Source organism: Eurytemora carolleeae, unplaced genomic scaffold (genome assembly GCF_000591075.1).
Source record: "Eurytemora carolleeae unplaced genomic scaffold, Eaff_2.0 scaffold73, whole genome shotgun sequence".
Taxonomy (NCBI): domain Eukaryota; kingdom Metazoa; phylum Arthropoda; class Copepoda; order Calanoida; family Temoridae; genus Eurytemora; species Eurytemora carolleeae.
The window spans coordinates 107,512-124,741 of record NW_019396049.1 but is presented as its reverse complement, the minus strand read 5'-3'; the positions used below and the strand labels follow the sequence as shown (position 1 = coordinate 124,741).

Here is a 17,230-nt window from a genome sequence, read left to right as displayed (position 1 = left end):
TAAAAATGCTGATTAACAAGAAAGAATCTTCTTTTCCTGATTTTTCATTCTTCAAATGTTGAATTAACCAATGAATCTGCGATTCTATATAGATCATCAACATCGTACACGTTTTCAAACGCAGAATAAATCGGATTTGCTCTCTTAGTAACTGGTTTAACATTCTCTTTCTTCGGTTCTAGTTTTAACCCCTCCACTGCAGTTTCAGGCTCGGAGTGGTTTGTCTCACCATCTCCGTTTGTATCAGTGTTAATATGTAGTTTATGAACGACGTACTGCCACCGAACTTTTGTGGACGGTTTTCTTTTCACATTCACACTTTTCTTCTTGTGAAATGTCTTTATATCTTCCATTTGTTTATGGAGTTGGGAGAACTTATCATTTTTTAAGTAATCGTTGTCAGGTTTCAGTTTTCCACTCAGGATCAGCTCTCTCTCTCGAACCTGCTGAGCCTCTTCTCTCTTACGGATTCTTTCCATCTGGGACTCTTCACTCTTTGTCATTCCTAACTCCGTTAAACTAGAGTTTTTCTCTAATGTTTAAAAATAAGAAAATTATTTTTTTAAATTTTTTTTCAGGAATTTTTTCTNCATCACATGTTTAGTTAGTTTACTTTTTCCACCTATTCCAGATCAATCTACCTCAGCGTCGATCATCTGACTCCTTTCCCGGATGTTGAATATCTGTTCTAATTTGCCATCTTAATCGAGATCGGCAGGTTGTTGATTCATGGGGCGGGATACAAAGTTTAAAATGATCACAAAAGAGGATTATCAGTTTTAGAAATTTTAGATGAAACATGTTAATTTGCTAAATGTAATTTTTAGAGGTTTACCTAGACTGTACTTTATATCCACAACACTTGTTTTAGTTGATCTAGAGTTTAGTTTAACTGATTCTACTACTCCTTCATCAACCTTCTCCTGTATTCAAGACTTATCATGCAGGATCAATCTCGAAATAAATAATAATAAGTTGATGGGGGATTAAATGCTTACCGTTGAGCCTAATATGTTGGAAAACATAAATTACGGGAGAATCAGGGGGGTAGAATCAGAGGTAAAAAACTTGTAAGATTACCTNTACTCTTTCGTAAACAAAATAATTCATCAATATAATTCATCTATTCATCTACTCTTTCCTAAACAATATAATTCATCCATTCATCTACTCTTTCCTAAACAATATAATTCATCCAATCACCTACTCTTGCCTAATCAATATAATTCATCCATTCATCTACTCTTTCCTAAGCAATATAATTCATCCATTCATCTGCTTTTTCCTAATCAATATAATTCATCCATTCATTTACTCTTTCCTAAACAATATATTTCATCCATTCATTTACTCTTTCCTAAACAATATATTTCACCCATTCATCTGTTCTTTCCTAATAAATATAACAATATAATAAACTTATTTTTAAACTTGGTTGGTATTTTAGTCGCTTTAAATATACTTATTAATATTTTTTTAGGTTAAATTGTGTAGGACAGATTTAACATTTCATAATCTTAAAAGACGTTTTTTACCAATTTCTTTTTATCTGTAAAGAAGAAGAATATTTAAGTTTTAAACAACATTTTAACTTCAACTGAAAAAAATAAGTTATTTTCCATGAATTTTAAAATCACCTTGAGTTTTTCTTTTTTAGCAGTTTGATCTGCCTTGGTATCTGATTGTTTAACTAGATAAACTAGGTTCCATCTATATCTAGCTTTACCAGATTCAGTTTTATCTTCTGCTTCTTTTTTCCTGGATTAATTGTATAGATTATGTAATTATTTTTCTCTTCAATTTATTAATGAAATGCTTCAAATAATTATTTTATTTATTTTGATATTCTCAAATGGTTCCTGATTCCATATCCAATCCAAAAACTTCAAATTATTTTTTTTTTCGAAAATTTAGTTTTCTGCCAAAATAATTTGTTTCCGTCATTTTTTAAAAAAACACAAGACCATGATTATGTCAGAAATAGTTGAGAATCAAAATTAAGAACTCAATTTATTAAACAGTAAGATAATAGGTGAAGTAAACCTTTTTTTAATTTCTGGTGAAAAAATATTTTTAAGTAAACTTACTTTTCATCTGAAGAATCATCAGTGTCAACCATAATACTGAAGTCATCATCTTAATCCATGAAGACTTCTGTATCAAACATCACATGTTTAGTTAGTTTACTTTTTCCACCTATTCCAGATCAATCTACCTCAGCGTCGATCATCTGACTCCTTTCCCGGATGTTGAATATCTGTTCTAATTTGCCATCTTAATCGAGATCGGCAGGTTGTTGATTCATGATCCGACGTAGGACCAGTTCTAGACATTTAGTTCTTTTTCACGTTTCGTCTGAGTTCATTCATTCTTTACTTTTCTGGTCATTCAAGAGGGGTTAGTGGAACTTTGATTGATTGATTGTGTCCGGGTTTCTGGTCATTCAAGAGGGGGTTTTGAAACTTTGATTGATAGATTGTGCCCGGGTTTCTGGTCATTAAAGAGGGGTTTTTGAAACTTTGATTGATTAATTGTGTCCGGGTTTCTGTTCATTCAAGAGGGGTTTTTGAAACTTTGATTGATTGATTGTGCCCGGGTTTCTGGTCTTTCAAGAGGGGTTTTTGAAACTTTGATAGATTGATTGTGCCCGGGTTTATGGTCATTAAAGAGGGGTTTTTGAAACTGATTGATTGATTGATTGATTGATTGTGCCCGGGTTTCTGGTCATTCAAGAGTGGTTTTTGGAACTTTGATGAAAAGGTTGTGCCCGGGGGGTTTGTGAAACTTTGATTGTTAGTGCCTTGAAAACCATATGTTTAAAACAAAATAAAGAAATTGTTCTGGTATTTCTGATTTCTAATTTCAGTCTGATGAACCTTGATTTCTTTTAGTTTGTGCATTCTGAAATATTTATAATTTTAGTCAAGTTAGTGTTAGGTTCTGATTAATGTATCAAGGCATTAGTTTGAGGTTTATTACCCTGCTCCTTCCACACTGTGCTTTACCTTACAAATATCCCCTGCTCATACCACCCCCTCACTATACTACACGCAATTCATAGATGTATTGATTTAAACATAATAATTGTATACTTTTCTATTGTCACCAGCATGCTAATAATATGCGGGGAGTACTGTCATTGTTGCAATTATCATTCAAAACTAAGTTCACGTGATTCTCATTTTTTAAAATTGGTATTTTTACGAAAATGAATTATTGGGTCTATTCTACCCTTATTGTAGTCGTCGTTTTGACATGTTTTTTTTAATTGATTGGCTGTAGGCCTTTTCTCCTAAATATAAAGATAACAGTCGTTTGAAAGATCTAAAATTTTGATTTTCCCGCTTTCTTAGTTTATTATCAATCGTTTACAGTAAGGTTCAAGTCTGATTGTGTCTGATATTAAACTTGAACAGTGCGATAAATTAAGGTTGATCTGTTAGAACTAATATAAGTGTATAAAGTTTAGTAGTACACAGTGTAAAAAGTATAGTAGTACATAGTGTATAAATTTTAGTAGTACACACTGTATAAAGTTTAGTAGTACACAGTGTATAAAGTTTAGTAGTACACAGTGTATAAAGTTTAGTAGTACACAGTTTATAAAGTTTAGTAGTACACAGTGTATAAAGTTTAGTAGTACACAGTGTATNCCCCCCTCCCTCATCAAAAGTCCTGAAGATACTTTGCATTATTCTTAATTAATTTGGAAAACTTGGCTGTATTTAGCGATAAAGGGGGAAATGATAAAATGTTTTATTAGAATTGTAAAACATTTGTAAAAATAAGTAAAAGCATACTAGGAATTAATATGGGAAAGAAATGTGAAGAATTTCTAATAAATTTGGTTTTCTCATACTTGAAGAGCTACGAGGTCAAACAGTCAACAGTAATGTTGCATAAATTTGACCTCAGTTCACAGTGATAGGGGTTGGATTACTATTTATTAAGAAGTCTTTAAAATATCTTTCTCACAATGCTCCAATTATTTAGTTTTCCCATTGAACATTACCATATTGAATAATGATATGCATTCCTGATTTTGAATAGTGAAATAAGTAAAAGAAAACATACCTTTATGTAAAATATTATTTGCGAGCAGATTCAACTTATTTATGCTTTTTATACATCTACATTTATAAAATAGTATTTTTTTGTATGTCCATTGACCAATCAAAACTTAGGCAATACTGGGTTCCCAAGCTAGAATTTAGAATAAATGAAATATACTTAATCTTCTTTGAATTATCATGTTTAGTAGTACACACTGTTTATTGTTTAGAAGTACACATTATATAATGTTAAGTAGTACACACAGTATAATGTTTAGTAGTACACATTATTTAATGTTTAGTAGTACACACTGTATAATGTTTAGAAGTACACATTATATAATGTTTAGTAGTACACATTATATAATGTTTAGTAGTACACACTGTATAATGTTTAGTAGTACACATTGTATAATGTTTAGTAGTACACACTGTTTAATTATTAGTAGTACACACTGAATAATGTTTAGTAGTACACACTGTATAATGTTTAGTAGTAAACACTGTTTAATTTTTAGTAGTGCACACTGAATAAAGTTTAGTAGTACACTCTGTATAATGTTTAGTAGTACACACTGTATAATGTTTAGTAGTACACACTGTTCAATGTCTAGTAGTACACACTGTATAATGTTTAGTAGTACACAGTGTATAAAGTTTAGCAGTACACAGTGTATAAAGTTTAGTAGTACATAGTGTATAATGTCTAGTAGTACACACTATTTAAGATTATTTCAAGGAATTCAAATCTAACTAGAGGCCAAATACATAAAAATGTTTGACTATAGAATGTGGTTGTGTTAAGGGCTGGTTAGAGCATAATATAAATTGTAAATATCATTAATAATAATTCTAACATTGTCCGGGGAAATCAGTTTATCAGGGGTCGCAACTTTTGGTTTGGGAATCTTGGGATTAAGCATTAATCCTTATCTTATCCAGAGCTTCGGATTAATCTAATTCCTGTTCGAAATCCCAAGATGGATTTAATTGAGATATTAAGCATTGATCCTCAAATTTAAAAGTGAAAACATTGGATATCGAGGTTTAGCGTTCAAGATTAACAATGTTCAAGCAAAAGTTCCGATCTCGGGGTACATAATCTGAAATGCATTATTTTTTCAAATATTGTTCTTACATAAGCTACTTGTTTCTAATAAAATATGTAAAACCTTTATGTAACTCGACAACATAAACCCATATTAATATCTACTTACACTAACTTTTCCAATCATGATATTGTGGATACACCCCCTCATTATAATATATAAAAGTATTCGGTTCTTAATAGAATCCAACTTTGCACTTAATAGAATCACACTTTGTATACATAATTCCCACACACTTTGCACTGTAAAAATTCCCACTTTCCATAATATACACTTTGTGCTTAATTCACGCCCAATTTACGCTTGGTAAAGTTCCACTTTTCTCTGTACTTACGCCCGCTCCTCACTTTTCACTTTGTACTTTTGCACGTTTTAAATTCCATAACATACTCCCACTTTGTACTTAATTCACTCCCACTTTGAATTATACTAATTTGTTTCTATTGTATATTTGCACTTTGTGCTAAAATTACTTCCACTTTGTGATCAAACTACTCCCACTTGTTTTTAATGTTTCCCACGTAGTACTTAATTCCCTCCACTTGCCAAATTCACTCCCACTTTGCAGTTAAATAACTCCCAATTTGTTTCCAAAATATACTCCTATTTAATACTATATTAAATATCATCTATTAACTCTCCTAGTTGAACTAACACTGCACCTTGTACCCTAATCTATTAACTCTCTACTAGTTAAACTAACACTGCACCTTGTACCCTCTCTTGTATTCTCATTTTGTAGTTAATTAGGCAATTCGGCTTTGTCATTTTTTTACCTCTTAAAGTTAAAATATTTAATCATGTTATTTTTATGAATGATATCAACTTTTTAAACATGAAATATATGAAATAGTTCAAACATGAAACATTGTGTACATTTAAAACTGTCAAAACCTATTAAAACTAATTTAATTGCTAAGCAATGCAAATTCTTAAGTAATTCCTTATTATTTTTGTGGTTGCACGAATATTATTATGCATTGCGTATGTATGGTTAACTAGGCTAGATTCCCCCTCCCCTGTTTAAAGAGAACTGAAGTTGGTTTCGTGGAGTTATCAATAAGTCTCCCACTCGTTAACTGGAATCCATACACCCCAACATAACTCCGGTTTCAACGGAGCTAAAATCCATACACCCCAACATAACTCCGGTTTCAACGGAGCTAGAATCCATACACCCCAAAACATAACTCCGGTTTCAACGGAGCTGGAATCCATACACCCCAACATAACGCCGGGAACGGAATTCTAGTCATGGTTTAAAAACTGAAAGTGTACATTTAATTGTGAGAAGGTTGTGAACATTTCATTGCTTGACACAAGTTAGGTTTATTTTACAAATTGATAATAAATAATTAGCTTTGTTTTGATCGGTACTTAAGAACTTTAAAATCCAATGTTTATTTAAAAAGAAACAATCGTCAGAGAAATCAAATATTTGTCAATCGTTTTTGTCCTAAAAACTTTTATTCTTTAATCTCGGTTGCGTTTCTACTAATTGTCCTGGCTAAAGTCAATCAAGCAAATTTAATCTCTGCTTGGATTAATCAAAGCTAATCAGAACTAAGGGTTTTTACTATTTTTTAAACATTTCTGTAACTTTTTGCCCCCCTCATTCCCAACTAGGAGTCAGGAGGGGACTAGCTATGAACTAAACCATGTAGTTTTCATTCAAACCTTGTAGTTTATATTCAAACATTTGCTTTAGTTATTCACCTGAATCGTGGATTTATCATCGAAACCTAAAAGTTTATCATCTAAACCTTTGAATTTTCACCTTAATTACTGGTTTATCATCTAAACAAATGACTTCATCATTTGAACCTTGGAGTAAGTTTCCTGAACCATGGATTTTACAAGTGTTTCAATACTTTTTATTAAATCTTTCAAGATAAAGAAAATATCAACAAAAACATGTTCTTATTGAAACAACATTCAATTGAGGTCATTATGACAGAAAGAGAAAAAACACGTTTTTCTCCAGAGCGAGTAAGGGTCAATATTTTTAAAAACTGCTGAGAAAGTTCTCTGTAATCTAAAACTGTGATTGTAAACGTTTTATCTTGTGCGACAAAAAGATATCGCAGAGGAGTTTTATTCTGTATTTCGGGTGTCCCAAAAATGGTCTATAACTACCAAGAAGGAGCTGATCAAATTTAAAAAAAATGTCAAAATAAGTCCAACAGATATCCAGCTTTCACTTGGGACAGGTCTCATCCCATGTGTTTTTAATCAAACTTTTTTTGTTAAGTTAAACTGAAAGTTATTTAATATTTATTGATTCTTGATCAAATAAATTATAAAAAAAATATTTTAGATTTAAGATATTTTAAGTTTTATGAACAAAATTTATTTGTTTATAATAATATTATTTTACTGTATTATATTGTTGGTAAATAATACTAAATATGTTGGTTCTATAAAATATTGTATTCGTATACTTTGTTACAAGTTATGAGACCCAGGGGGGTAAACAAACTAGTTCGTCCGTTAGAACAATTCTTTAAAGAGAAGCTTTACTAAAATCAATTTTTAGTTGCTTCCATTTTGTATTTCAACAAAATAAAGATAGGATATTGCAAGGATGTAAGGCAAGGAAAGTCATTTCAGAAGTGTACATATCTTTATTACTGCAGTGTACTGTCTCTGGGCGCTAATGTAAACACAAGACGGATGTTGAAGTCTGACATGGGATCCATCATTCACATAAAAAATCAATGAAATATTCTGGTCATAGGAAACTATTATGTGAATTATCAAAATTATCAAAATTATCAAAATGTAATGCTTTTAACCTCCTCGGATACTAAACGAACACTGATGCATCTATTATTGTTTACAAATTCCGCCCAGAGAGAACTGGTTTCAATATGTACGCAGAGTATACACAACCGCAATTGACTTTCCTTGCCTTACATTCTTGGGATATTGTCTCATTCTTAATGGCCCTCCGGTAATTTTTGTGGAAAATCCTTAAAATTACAACTCAACCTTATTTACACAAAGAAACGGGATAACTCACTTCTATTTTTTTTTGTTTAGAATGCAGACCATGGAAGATCATGAACTAGGAGATCAGGTAAAACTTTTTTCCTCATTTAAAAAAAAAGTAACAAAGTTGTAAAATGAATTTACTTTTGCACACTTTTTAAAGCTAAGTATAGTTCAATAGGGGCGACCCAATTTAAAAATCTCGGATTCAATGTTGTCGATCTCTGGATGTATAAGTGTATAACTGTACAACAAATTATGTACTTATGTATACAAATGGTTTAATGATTATTCGTGTAGGTGTTTGCCGCTGAAGCAATAACCAAGAAGAGAATTAAGAAAGGGAAAACTGAATACCTGGTTAAATGGAAAGGCTGGAGCCCAAGGTATTTAGATTACTACTCTGCACTCTGCAGTCTTTTATTCCCATTCGTCTCCTTAGTTTCATTCCCATCCTCTTGGTTAATTTCATTCCCATCCTTTAGTTAATTTCATTCCCATCATTCTGGTTAATTTCATTCCCATCCTTCTATTTAATTTAATTCCCATCCTTCTGATTAATTGCATTCCCATCCTTCTGGTTAATTTCATTCCCATCCTTCTGGTTAATTTCAATCCCATTCGTCTTCTTATTTTCATTCCCATCCTCCTGGTTAATTTAATCCCATCCTTCTGTTCAATTTTATTCCCCGTTAATTCAGTTTACTTTCTTTTCAATAAGTCCAGCTTATTTTATGCCCACTGATGACTTCCCTACCTTCGATTGTATCAATTCATCCCTACTCTTCAGTTTAATCATTCCCACATTGGTTTTCCAACTTTCTATTCTCTATTATTATCACCGTTCCATTTGATTCCACCTCCTCCTTGTTCTTCACTTTTATTTATATCGTTCGGTCATTGTTATTCCCTCCATACCATTGTTATTCCCTCCATACCATTGTTATTCCCTCCATACCATTTGCTTCGGTTCACTTCATTTCCATCGTTCTGTTCACTTTCCTACTGTTCTGTTCATGTTTATTCCAACCGATCTGTTAACTTTCATTCCCACCGATCTGTTTATTTCCATTCCTACTGTTCTGTTAACTTTCATTCCCACCATTTTATTTCCACTGTTCTGTTCACGTTGAATCCCACCGTTCTTTTCAAGTTTATTCCCACCGTTCTCTTCAAGTTTATTCCAAGTGTTCTGTTCACGTTCATTCCCACCGTTCTCTTCAAGTTTATTCCCACTGTTCTGTTGACGTTCATTCCTACCTCCCACCATTCTCTTCAAGTTTATTCCCACTGTTCTGTTCGCGTTCATTCCCACAGTTCTCTTCAAGTTTATTCCCACTGTTCTGTTAGCGTTCATTCCCACCGTTCTATTCAAGTTTATTCCCACTGTTCTGCTCACGTTCATTCCCACCGTTTTCTTCAAGTTTATTCCCACTGTTCTGTTGACGCTCATTCCCACTATTATCTTCAAGTTTATTCCCACCGTTCTGTTGACGTTCATTCCACCGGTTTTTTTTTCACTTTTCATTCCCACCGTCGCGTTCTGTTCAAAGTAAGAACCTATAACATGTAACTACAAACATTTTTATAATGATTATCAGCAGGGGTATGGGGAGAGAGGTAGGGGAGGGGGGGGGGGGGGCTTTTCTGACAAAACATGAACCTTAACTCAAGAATTTCCGGTGCAAATCTTGAGAATAAGAATTTTTCAGGGATGACTTAGTTTTCTAAATGTTATCAGTCATTCAGTTTGAAATTGTTATTTTCCAGTCAAATTCATTTTTTTTTTATTAAAAATTATATTCTTTAACAATACTAGGATAGAGTTGGCTAATCCTGGACAGTTGAACATGGTTTTCAGTGATTTCAACGCTTCATATCTTGTTTGAAATATAAGTCCACCTAGATCAAGTCTATATAATTGTGTACAGTGGGAGCTAAAGCTGGATTCAAATAGCACAGAAATAAAGAATTAAACGGTTAAGATTCTTTCATCAATCTGGTATTTTCGGGACTTAATTAAACCATGATTTATGTTTCTAGATTCTCAACCTGGGAACCAGAGGAGAACATTCTAGATCCTCGTCTTATTCAGCAGTTTGTCAGGAAGGAAGCTGCTAAAATAGTATCTGTAGCTGAAGCTGCTGCCCTGAAACGAGGGCGGAAACCGGTCAAAAAAGAAGAGAAGGACGGACGAAAGAGAGCTAAGAGTGTGGGTCGGGAAACTAAAGAGGATGACTCCGAGTCTAGTGAGGAGGAGAAGGAGGAGGAATCTCCGAAACCTGCGTTCCTGATGCAAACCCTGTCCGGGAGAAATCCTAAACCTCCGAAGAGGTATGAGGAGAAGGAGAAGAAGAGGAAGAGACACAAGAGCTCCGGGACTAAATCTCACAAGGACTCGGATAGTTCTGAAGAGGATACACCTCCAAGTAGCAGATCTAATACTCCAGGTAAGAATGATAATTTTTTCAAGGTTTGTCAAGGGTCCTCTTAACTCCGTTTTTGAGCTCACTTTAAAATTAAATTATTCTGTCCTTATTCTTTTACTATTATATTCATCATTTTATAATTTGAGATTTTAAGCTTCTAAGCTTATGTGTGGTTTGCAGGAAGTATTTAAAGGAACTAATTGCGCTCCTCATATTCTTTACATTTTTGATCCTTACATTGTTGCAACCTGATGTCGTATACCTTTAATAGTTCAAACTATGAATCCTGTTAAAGCTAATAGTTAAATTTTTAAATATGAAAGATTTATACAATTAGCAGGAGTTAAGATGTAGAGGCTAGAGAGGGATAAGTAGTATATTTTGAACCTAATGTAATGTTTTAATATGTATGAAGGATGATCAGTGGATAAAGTACTGCATTGAAATTATGTAATAAAAACATATAATAAATAAAAATAATAAATGTAGACGGATAGATGTTATACAAAAAATATTTAATTAATTTCCATTCATAAATCATAAAAAGTAACCATTATTAGCAGAGAGAAAACTAGCTGGACAACAAACTTTAATTTCAGGTCCTGGTATAAAAAGCCCCCGCAAAGGACAAGATGACCTGACTCGGATCAGCCAGAGGTTTGATCAACTCTTGGAGAACCACGAACCTAACAAGATAAAAGATCTAGGTTTATCTCTCAAGATTAAAGACCCATCAATGAGTCCACGCTCAAGGGATCCTGGACTAAGTCCTAGGATCAAGGACTCGTCTCTAAGTCCAAGGATAAAAGAGACAGCTCCAAGTCCAAGAATGAAAGAACCTGCGAGCCCCAGAATAAAAGAAGTCCCTGCTAGTCCCAGGATACAGGAGCCTCCAGCTAGTCTTAGACCGAAGAACGCATCCATCAGTCCTAGGATCAAGGAACCTCTAAGTATCGGAGTAAAGAATCTAAGTCCTACGAGGGAAAGGAAGGATAAATCTGTCAGCCCAAGGGGAGCTCTCAGTCCAGACCAAAAGTAAGTTGATTTTCTCATTAAAGATGGAAACAAGAACTGCATTTTAAATAAAGAAAAAGTATGTTTACAATAATTTCAAAAAAAATTCATTAATTATTTTGTTTGGGAAGAGAGAGGAGTAAAATTCATCTGAGGATCCCCGTAACTTTCCCTTTATTGTATTGGGGCTTTTTCTAGAAACTATTTAAATACTTTTTTTTGGGGGGGGGGGGGGGGGGGGGTCTGTTATTGGCGAACTGAGTGTTTTATATTTGTTGAAACTTGTAAACCATAATAAAAGACATATTAATCGTCTAGAAAGTTGTATTACATTACATCAATTCTTTGAACCTTTTATTTTTCTTACTTTTTCTTACGTTACATCAGCCTAATAGAGATAAATATAAATATATTATTTTATATGTTTTCAAAATATTTATTTCATATTTGTGATGGTTTTGTGCCCATTTTTGTTCATGGCCTTCTTTTTTCTTTTTCGTGTAACATTTCTTGTAATTTTTGTAAGAATTTTATAGAAACCAACTATTCTTTACCCTCTTCTTTTCTTTTTCTGGCATTTTTCTAAAAAATCGCTTGAACAAATTAAGAAGAAGTATTGATTTGTAAATTGTCTGTTTTAAGCCATTATCTCCTTCCCCTAACTCAAGCTAGACTGGAATTGAGTATTGTGAAGTTTAGAAGACAAGAGTTTTGTTGGAGAACAAACTTATTTCATAACTTTCTATCCTTGGAATTTTATTTCCAATTTTTACAATGAGCTTTTGAATGTATGGATTAGCCTATCATTTTCTGACAATAAAAATTATAAATTTACTGCTGAAATAATATATCCAATTTTTTTAAAATGGAACTTTTTATATTATTTTATATTAGTTCATACGTATAAAAAATTTAAAATAGTTCATACCTTTTAAAAGGCCTGTATGCGTAATTGCAATTGAACCTCCATGCAAAGATGGCAATGTCAGACTCCCAACTTTACCCGGACACCCGTGAAAGCTTTGTCTGATCAAGTATGAAATATATATCAAATTTATCATTTTAAAGACTTTTTGATTATTTTTAATTTAGGTTTCTCTACAAAGAAACTTGTGTATTTCGCCAGAAAATAAATTTTAGTTTTAGAAAAATAACAATATTTTCAACATTATTGATCAAATTAAGGTTTCAAGGGTTTCGTTGGGAATACATTGCCATCTTTACATTAAATGTCAGTTAAAGCTACTTTCTAAATTTAGACTGTTTAAAAGCCCCTTAAAAAATTAATGTATTAACATGTCTTACATATGTCATATGCTGAAAAACAATTGTTTTTACACTTCTTAAATAATATAAATAATTTAGGCGGAGTGGTAGCAGTTGCAGTGACTATAGAGAAGATGGAACTAAGAAAGCTAAGATCGGGATAGCGATCAAGAAATCCCCGAATTCTGATCGAACTTTCGAGAGTCGGCTCCTGGATCAGGATGTAGACGATACTCCGGTACTGAAGAACAAACGTCTGGAGATTTGGTAAGATTTGATTAAATAATAAAATATTTTTTGAATTCACATTTTTCACGCTATCCACTGAATCCCTTTGATTCTCCATATTGCCTAGTGTGTTTCTGTAGACTTTCTGTAATCTTAATCTTTAATATTTTCTGAGAGTCCTGTTTTCCAATCTTTACACATGAATTATTCTTCGTTTTTTACATCGAATTATCTAATCTTATCCGCGGTTCTCTTTTATCCTCGTTCTCGCCTATTCTGTATGTATCGGGTTTATCATCTTTCTACTTTCTCTGTATTCTCTGTATCTCCTGTATCCTCTATATATTTTCATTGTATTCTCTGTATCTCCTGTATCCTCTATCTATTTTCTCTGTATTCTCTGTATCTTCTGTATCCTCTATCTATTTTCTCTGTATTCTCTGTATCTTCTGTATCCTCTATCTATTTTCTCTGTATTCTCTGTATCGCCTGTATCCTTTAAATCTCCTGTATTCTTTGTATCTACTGTATCCTCTGTATCTCCTGTATCCTCTGTATTTCCAGAATCCTCTGTATTTCCTGTATCCTCTGTATCTCATGTATCCTCTAAATCTCCTGTATTCTCTATATCTCCCGTATCCTCTGTATCTCCCGTATCATCTGAGTCTCCTGTATCCTCCGTATTTCATGTATCCTCTGTATCCTCTGTGTCTCCTGTATCCTCTGTATCTCATGTATCCTCTAAATCTCCTGTATTCTCTATATCTCCCGTATCCTCTGTATTTCCTGTATCCTCTGAGTCTCCTGTATCCTCTGTATTTCATGTATCCTCTGTATCTTCTGTGTTTCCTGTATCCTCTGTATCTTCTTTATCCTCTGTATCTCCCGTAAGCTTTGTACCCTCTGTATCTCCTGTGCCCTCTTTAGTCTGTATACTATATATTTACTATGTCCTCTGTATACTTTGTTTCCTCTATATTTCCTGTGCCCGCTGTACTCCCTGTATACTTTGCATCTCCTGTACTTTCTGTACCCCTTATATTTAGTATGGAGAGTGAATCTGACAGTGTTGCCTCCGAAGATGACGGAGGAAAGAAGGAGGAGATGAAAAGATCTATTTTTGTAAAACGTAAATCTGACGAAAACAAGATGGAGACACACAAAAGATCCAACCCGTTCACCTTTAAGGACACCAAGAAGATTGCTCAGGAGATCCTTGAAAGGAAGAAGGAAGAGATGAATCTCTCCACTCCGATTTCAAAGCTGACGATCGGAAACAGGAAATCTGATTCGGCCGGAGAATCGTCTGGACCGTCGACAGATTCTTCCACAGACGAGGATTCAGAATATGAGATTGAGGACATTTATCAGGTAAATGATAATTGATATCCACCATACCTATCCTACAAATCCTCTGCACTTTTCTTTAGCAGTCAAAAATCAAAACCCCGGTCCAAAGTCACTTGAGTGAAATCATATAAAATTACGCCAAAAAGACTTTTCTGACAGTACATAGGTAGTTAGGCGACTTTGGGCTTTGAATTTGGGGGCCCTCCTTTTCACGTTTAAAAATATATCGCAAAAAGCACAGAAACTACAATTTTATTTGACTTGAGGCCTGAAAATGCATTAGATTTCTACGACTTAATAAAAATGGACTTATCCCAAAAAAGGATTCACCGATATTTTTAATTTTTGGTTCTATTACCTACCAAAGATGTCTGACATTTCTCAAAGTACGCATTGCGTGGCGTATGTCATATTGGTTTATCTTAGAACTTGAACACAAAATAGTTAAAAAAGTGGTATCCACCATATAAATCGAAGTGTATCCTATATCCTGATATATTTAGTTAAAAGAATGGTATCCACCTGACCACTGGAAATCAAGACCGGAGAACATGTCCCAGGATACTAATAGAAATACGGTGAGTAAAGAATTTTTCATTTTCTTCTAAAGGATTTTAATGAAAAAGTAGATCCCAGCCTGGTAACGCATTATTCAATATTTAAAAACCATAAGTTTAAAACGTACCTGAACCTGAATTCATACAAATTCATCAAAGATTTAAAACAAAGGAATTTAGATTTGTAATTGTAATGTAATTGTAAATTGTAATGTTCTAATCCCTTTATCTTTGCAACCTGATGGTGTAATACTTTGATTATTTGATCTATTCAGAGCTTCAAGGGTCTATGACATTAAGTTGCAAAGATATAGGGATTAGAATATCAGAGTTTGTGTCATAAACTCAATTCCTTTAAAAACTGTAGGTAACAATGGTTGAGTCGAGAAGCTCCAGTGGATTCTTCAAGAAGGAGATGAGAATAGAATCTGATGCGAGTGAATTTAAATAGATGTCTTCCTTTCACAGATTTTTCATCATTTAGGATTGTATATAGAGTAATTTAGGCAAGAAAATTTTACACGCTGGAAACATCTTTTATATTGCTTTTAATTTACAAAGATACTTCCAAAGACATAATTTTCTTTGCTTTTATTTAATTATATTTTTTATATTTTTATCAATTTCTTAGAAAACATGAATAGCTAAGTATAAATGTACCATGCATGTCAATTTCTCTAAGGTTAGTCTAAACCTTTTTAAATATTATTAGCTTAGTCGATTATTAATGTCAGTTTTAAATCTCAATTTTTCAATTATTGTAATTATTGTGTAAATTTTACAGCAATGAATTTTGTTCATGGTTTGGTTAAAACTGCTAAAAATTGTTTTATTTTTTTTTCTTATCAGATTTCTTCTCCCCCCCCCCCTTACCCTCTGCCCTCAGTTTAGCCTCTCTAAACAATTTACAACAATGTTTAAAAAATATAAAATATTCAAAATTAAACCAATAATATGAGGATTAAAAAGCCATTTCACTCGGTATTTCTGCTAAGAGATTTAGCGTGAAAATATGCTCATGTGCTAATTCCTTAATTAGCTTTGTTTAATTTCAATTCTTCATTAATACAGTGATAACCAGAAAATACTCTGGAATAGTAAGACTATTTTGCCCTTAATTTATGACTTTAAATAGTCCAATATTCATGGGATACAACAATTGTTTAGAGTAAACAGACCAATTTTACATTATTTGTGATTTAATATGTGAATAGTAAAACTATTTGCTTTGTAACAACATCAATTACACTTAAGTATTGCTGTAAAATCGTCTTCCTATTTCAGAGTTTTCTGGTTATCACTGTAATACTACAGATTGGTAACCGTGCAACTATGGATATTTTCATTCAGGCATGAATTTATTTTTCTACTTGACTTGTAAGGATTTCAGACAAGAGTAGGAATTAGGCCAGTGGGTTTAAATGGCGGTAATTCTCTTGTCAGACATAAAAGAAATTTTATTATCACCAAAAAAATAATAGTTTTACTAATTTCTAATCTTTCATTGGAAACCCCATCTAAAATTATTACATTGACCTCTATTGAATAAGAAATGTCGAGTTAGTAGCAGTTTTCTTAAATGAATCTCTTTGTACTTGTAGACTAGTGTGTTAACTGTTTATAGAATTTAGTTAATATTAACATGTAAATCACAATTATGTAATCTTCATGGAATAAAATTTTAACCTTTTCGAGAAAAGTTAATGTTTATATATAATATATAATATATAACCGGTGTTGCCCGTGGTTATTTCCAAATCTTCCAATACTGGTTTAAAAATATGTCTACTTAACCGGTGTTGCCCGTGGTTATTTCCAAATCTTCCAATACTGGTTTAAAAATATGTCTACTTAACCGGTGTTGCCCGTGGTTATTTCAAAATCTTCCAATACTGGTTTAAAAATATGTCTACTTAACCGGTGTTGCCCGTGGTTAATACAAAATCTTCCAATACTGGTTTAAAAATATGTCTACCTAACCAGTGTTGCCAGTGGTTATTTCAAAATATTTCAATACTTGTCTAAGAATGGTTAATTTTCGAGAAACGTCAAGTAAGCTATGTTTAATACCCATTTGTTTTCCGAAAAATCAACTCATTACGTGAAATGAGTCTGTGTGTACACTAGACAAATACAATGTTTTATCATGATTGTTCATTGGATGAATTGGATCAAATTTTAAATATCATAACGAGTCGTAACAGTAAGCAATGATTTCAAGGTTGCAAGCTCTT

General features: G+C 32.9%; 1 protein-coding gene and 1 long non-coding RNA gene across 2 annotated transcripts; one reads left to right on the top strand and one right to left on the bottom strand.

The window, feature by feature from the left end:
* Window positions 1–1,130: 1,130 nt before the first annotated feature.
* On the bottom strand, window positions 1,131–3,533 carry LOC111703687 (uncharacterized). Its single transcript, XR_002765665.1, has 3 exons — window positions 2,088–3,533; window positions 1,638–1,758; window positions 1,131–1,249 (listed from the first exon to the last, which is right to left on the bottom strand). It is a non-coding gene; the product is annotated as an uncharacterized LOC111703687 (long non-coding RNA).
* Window positions 3,534–8,130: 4,597 nt separating this feature from the next.
* Window positions 8,131–16,686, top strand: LOC111704151 (polycomb group protein Pc). Its single transcript, XM_023476296.1, has 8 exons — window positions 8,131–8,240; window positions 8,453–8,538; window positions 10,196–10,602; window positions 11,181–11,616; window positions 12,961–13,128; window positions 14,136–14,460; window positions 14,943–15,017; window positions 15,364–16,686. Exons 1-8 carry the CDS (start codon window positions 8,205–8,207, stop codon window positions 15,445–15,447), a joined length of 1,617 nt encoding a protein of 538 aa, XP_023332064.1. The 5' UTR covers window positions 8,131–8,204; the 3' UTR covers window positions 15,448–16,686.
* The last annotated feature ends 544 nt before the right edge of the window (window positions 16,687–17,230 follow it).

What these genes read in the sequence shown, in the direction of transcription:
- LOC111704151 (XM_023476296.1), top strand. Translation starts at nt 8,205, where the DNA reads ATGCAGACCATGGAAGATCATGAACTAGGAGATCAG. An exon ending in ATCATGAACTAGGAGATCAG is followed by an intron (nt 8,241 to 8,452) that starts GTAAAACTTTTT and finishes TTATTCGTGTAG; the next exon opens with GTGTTTGCCGCTGAAGCAAT. An exon ending in AGGATACTAATAGAAATACG is followed by an intron (nt 15,018 to 15,363) that starts GTGAGTAAAGAA and finishes TAAAAACTGTAG; the next exon opens with GTAACAATGGTTGAGTCGAG.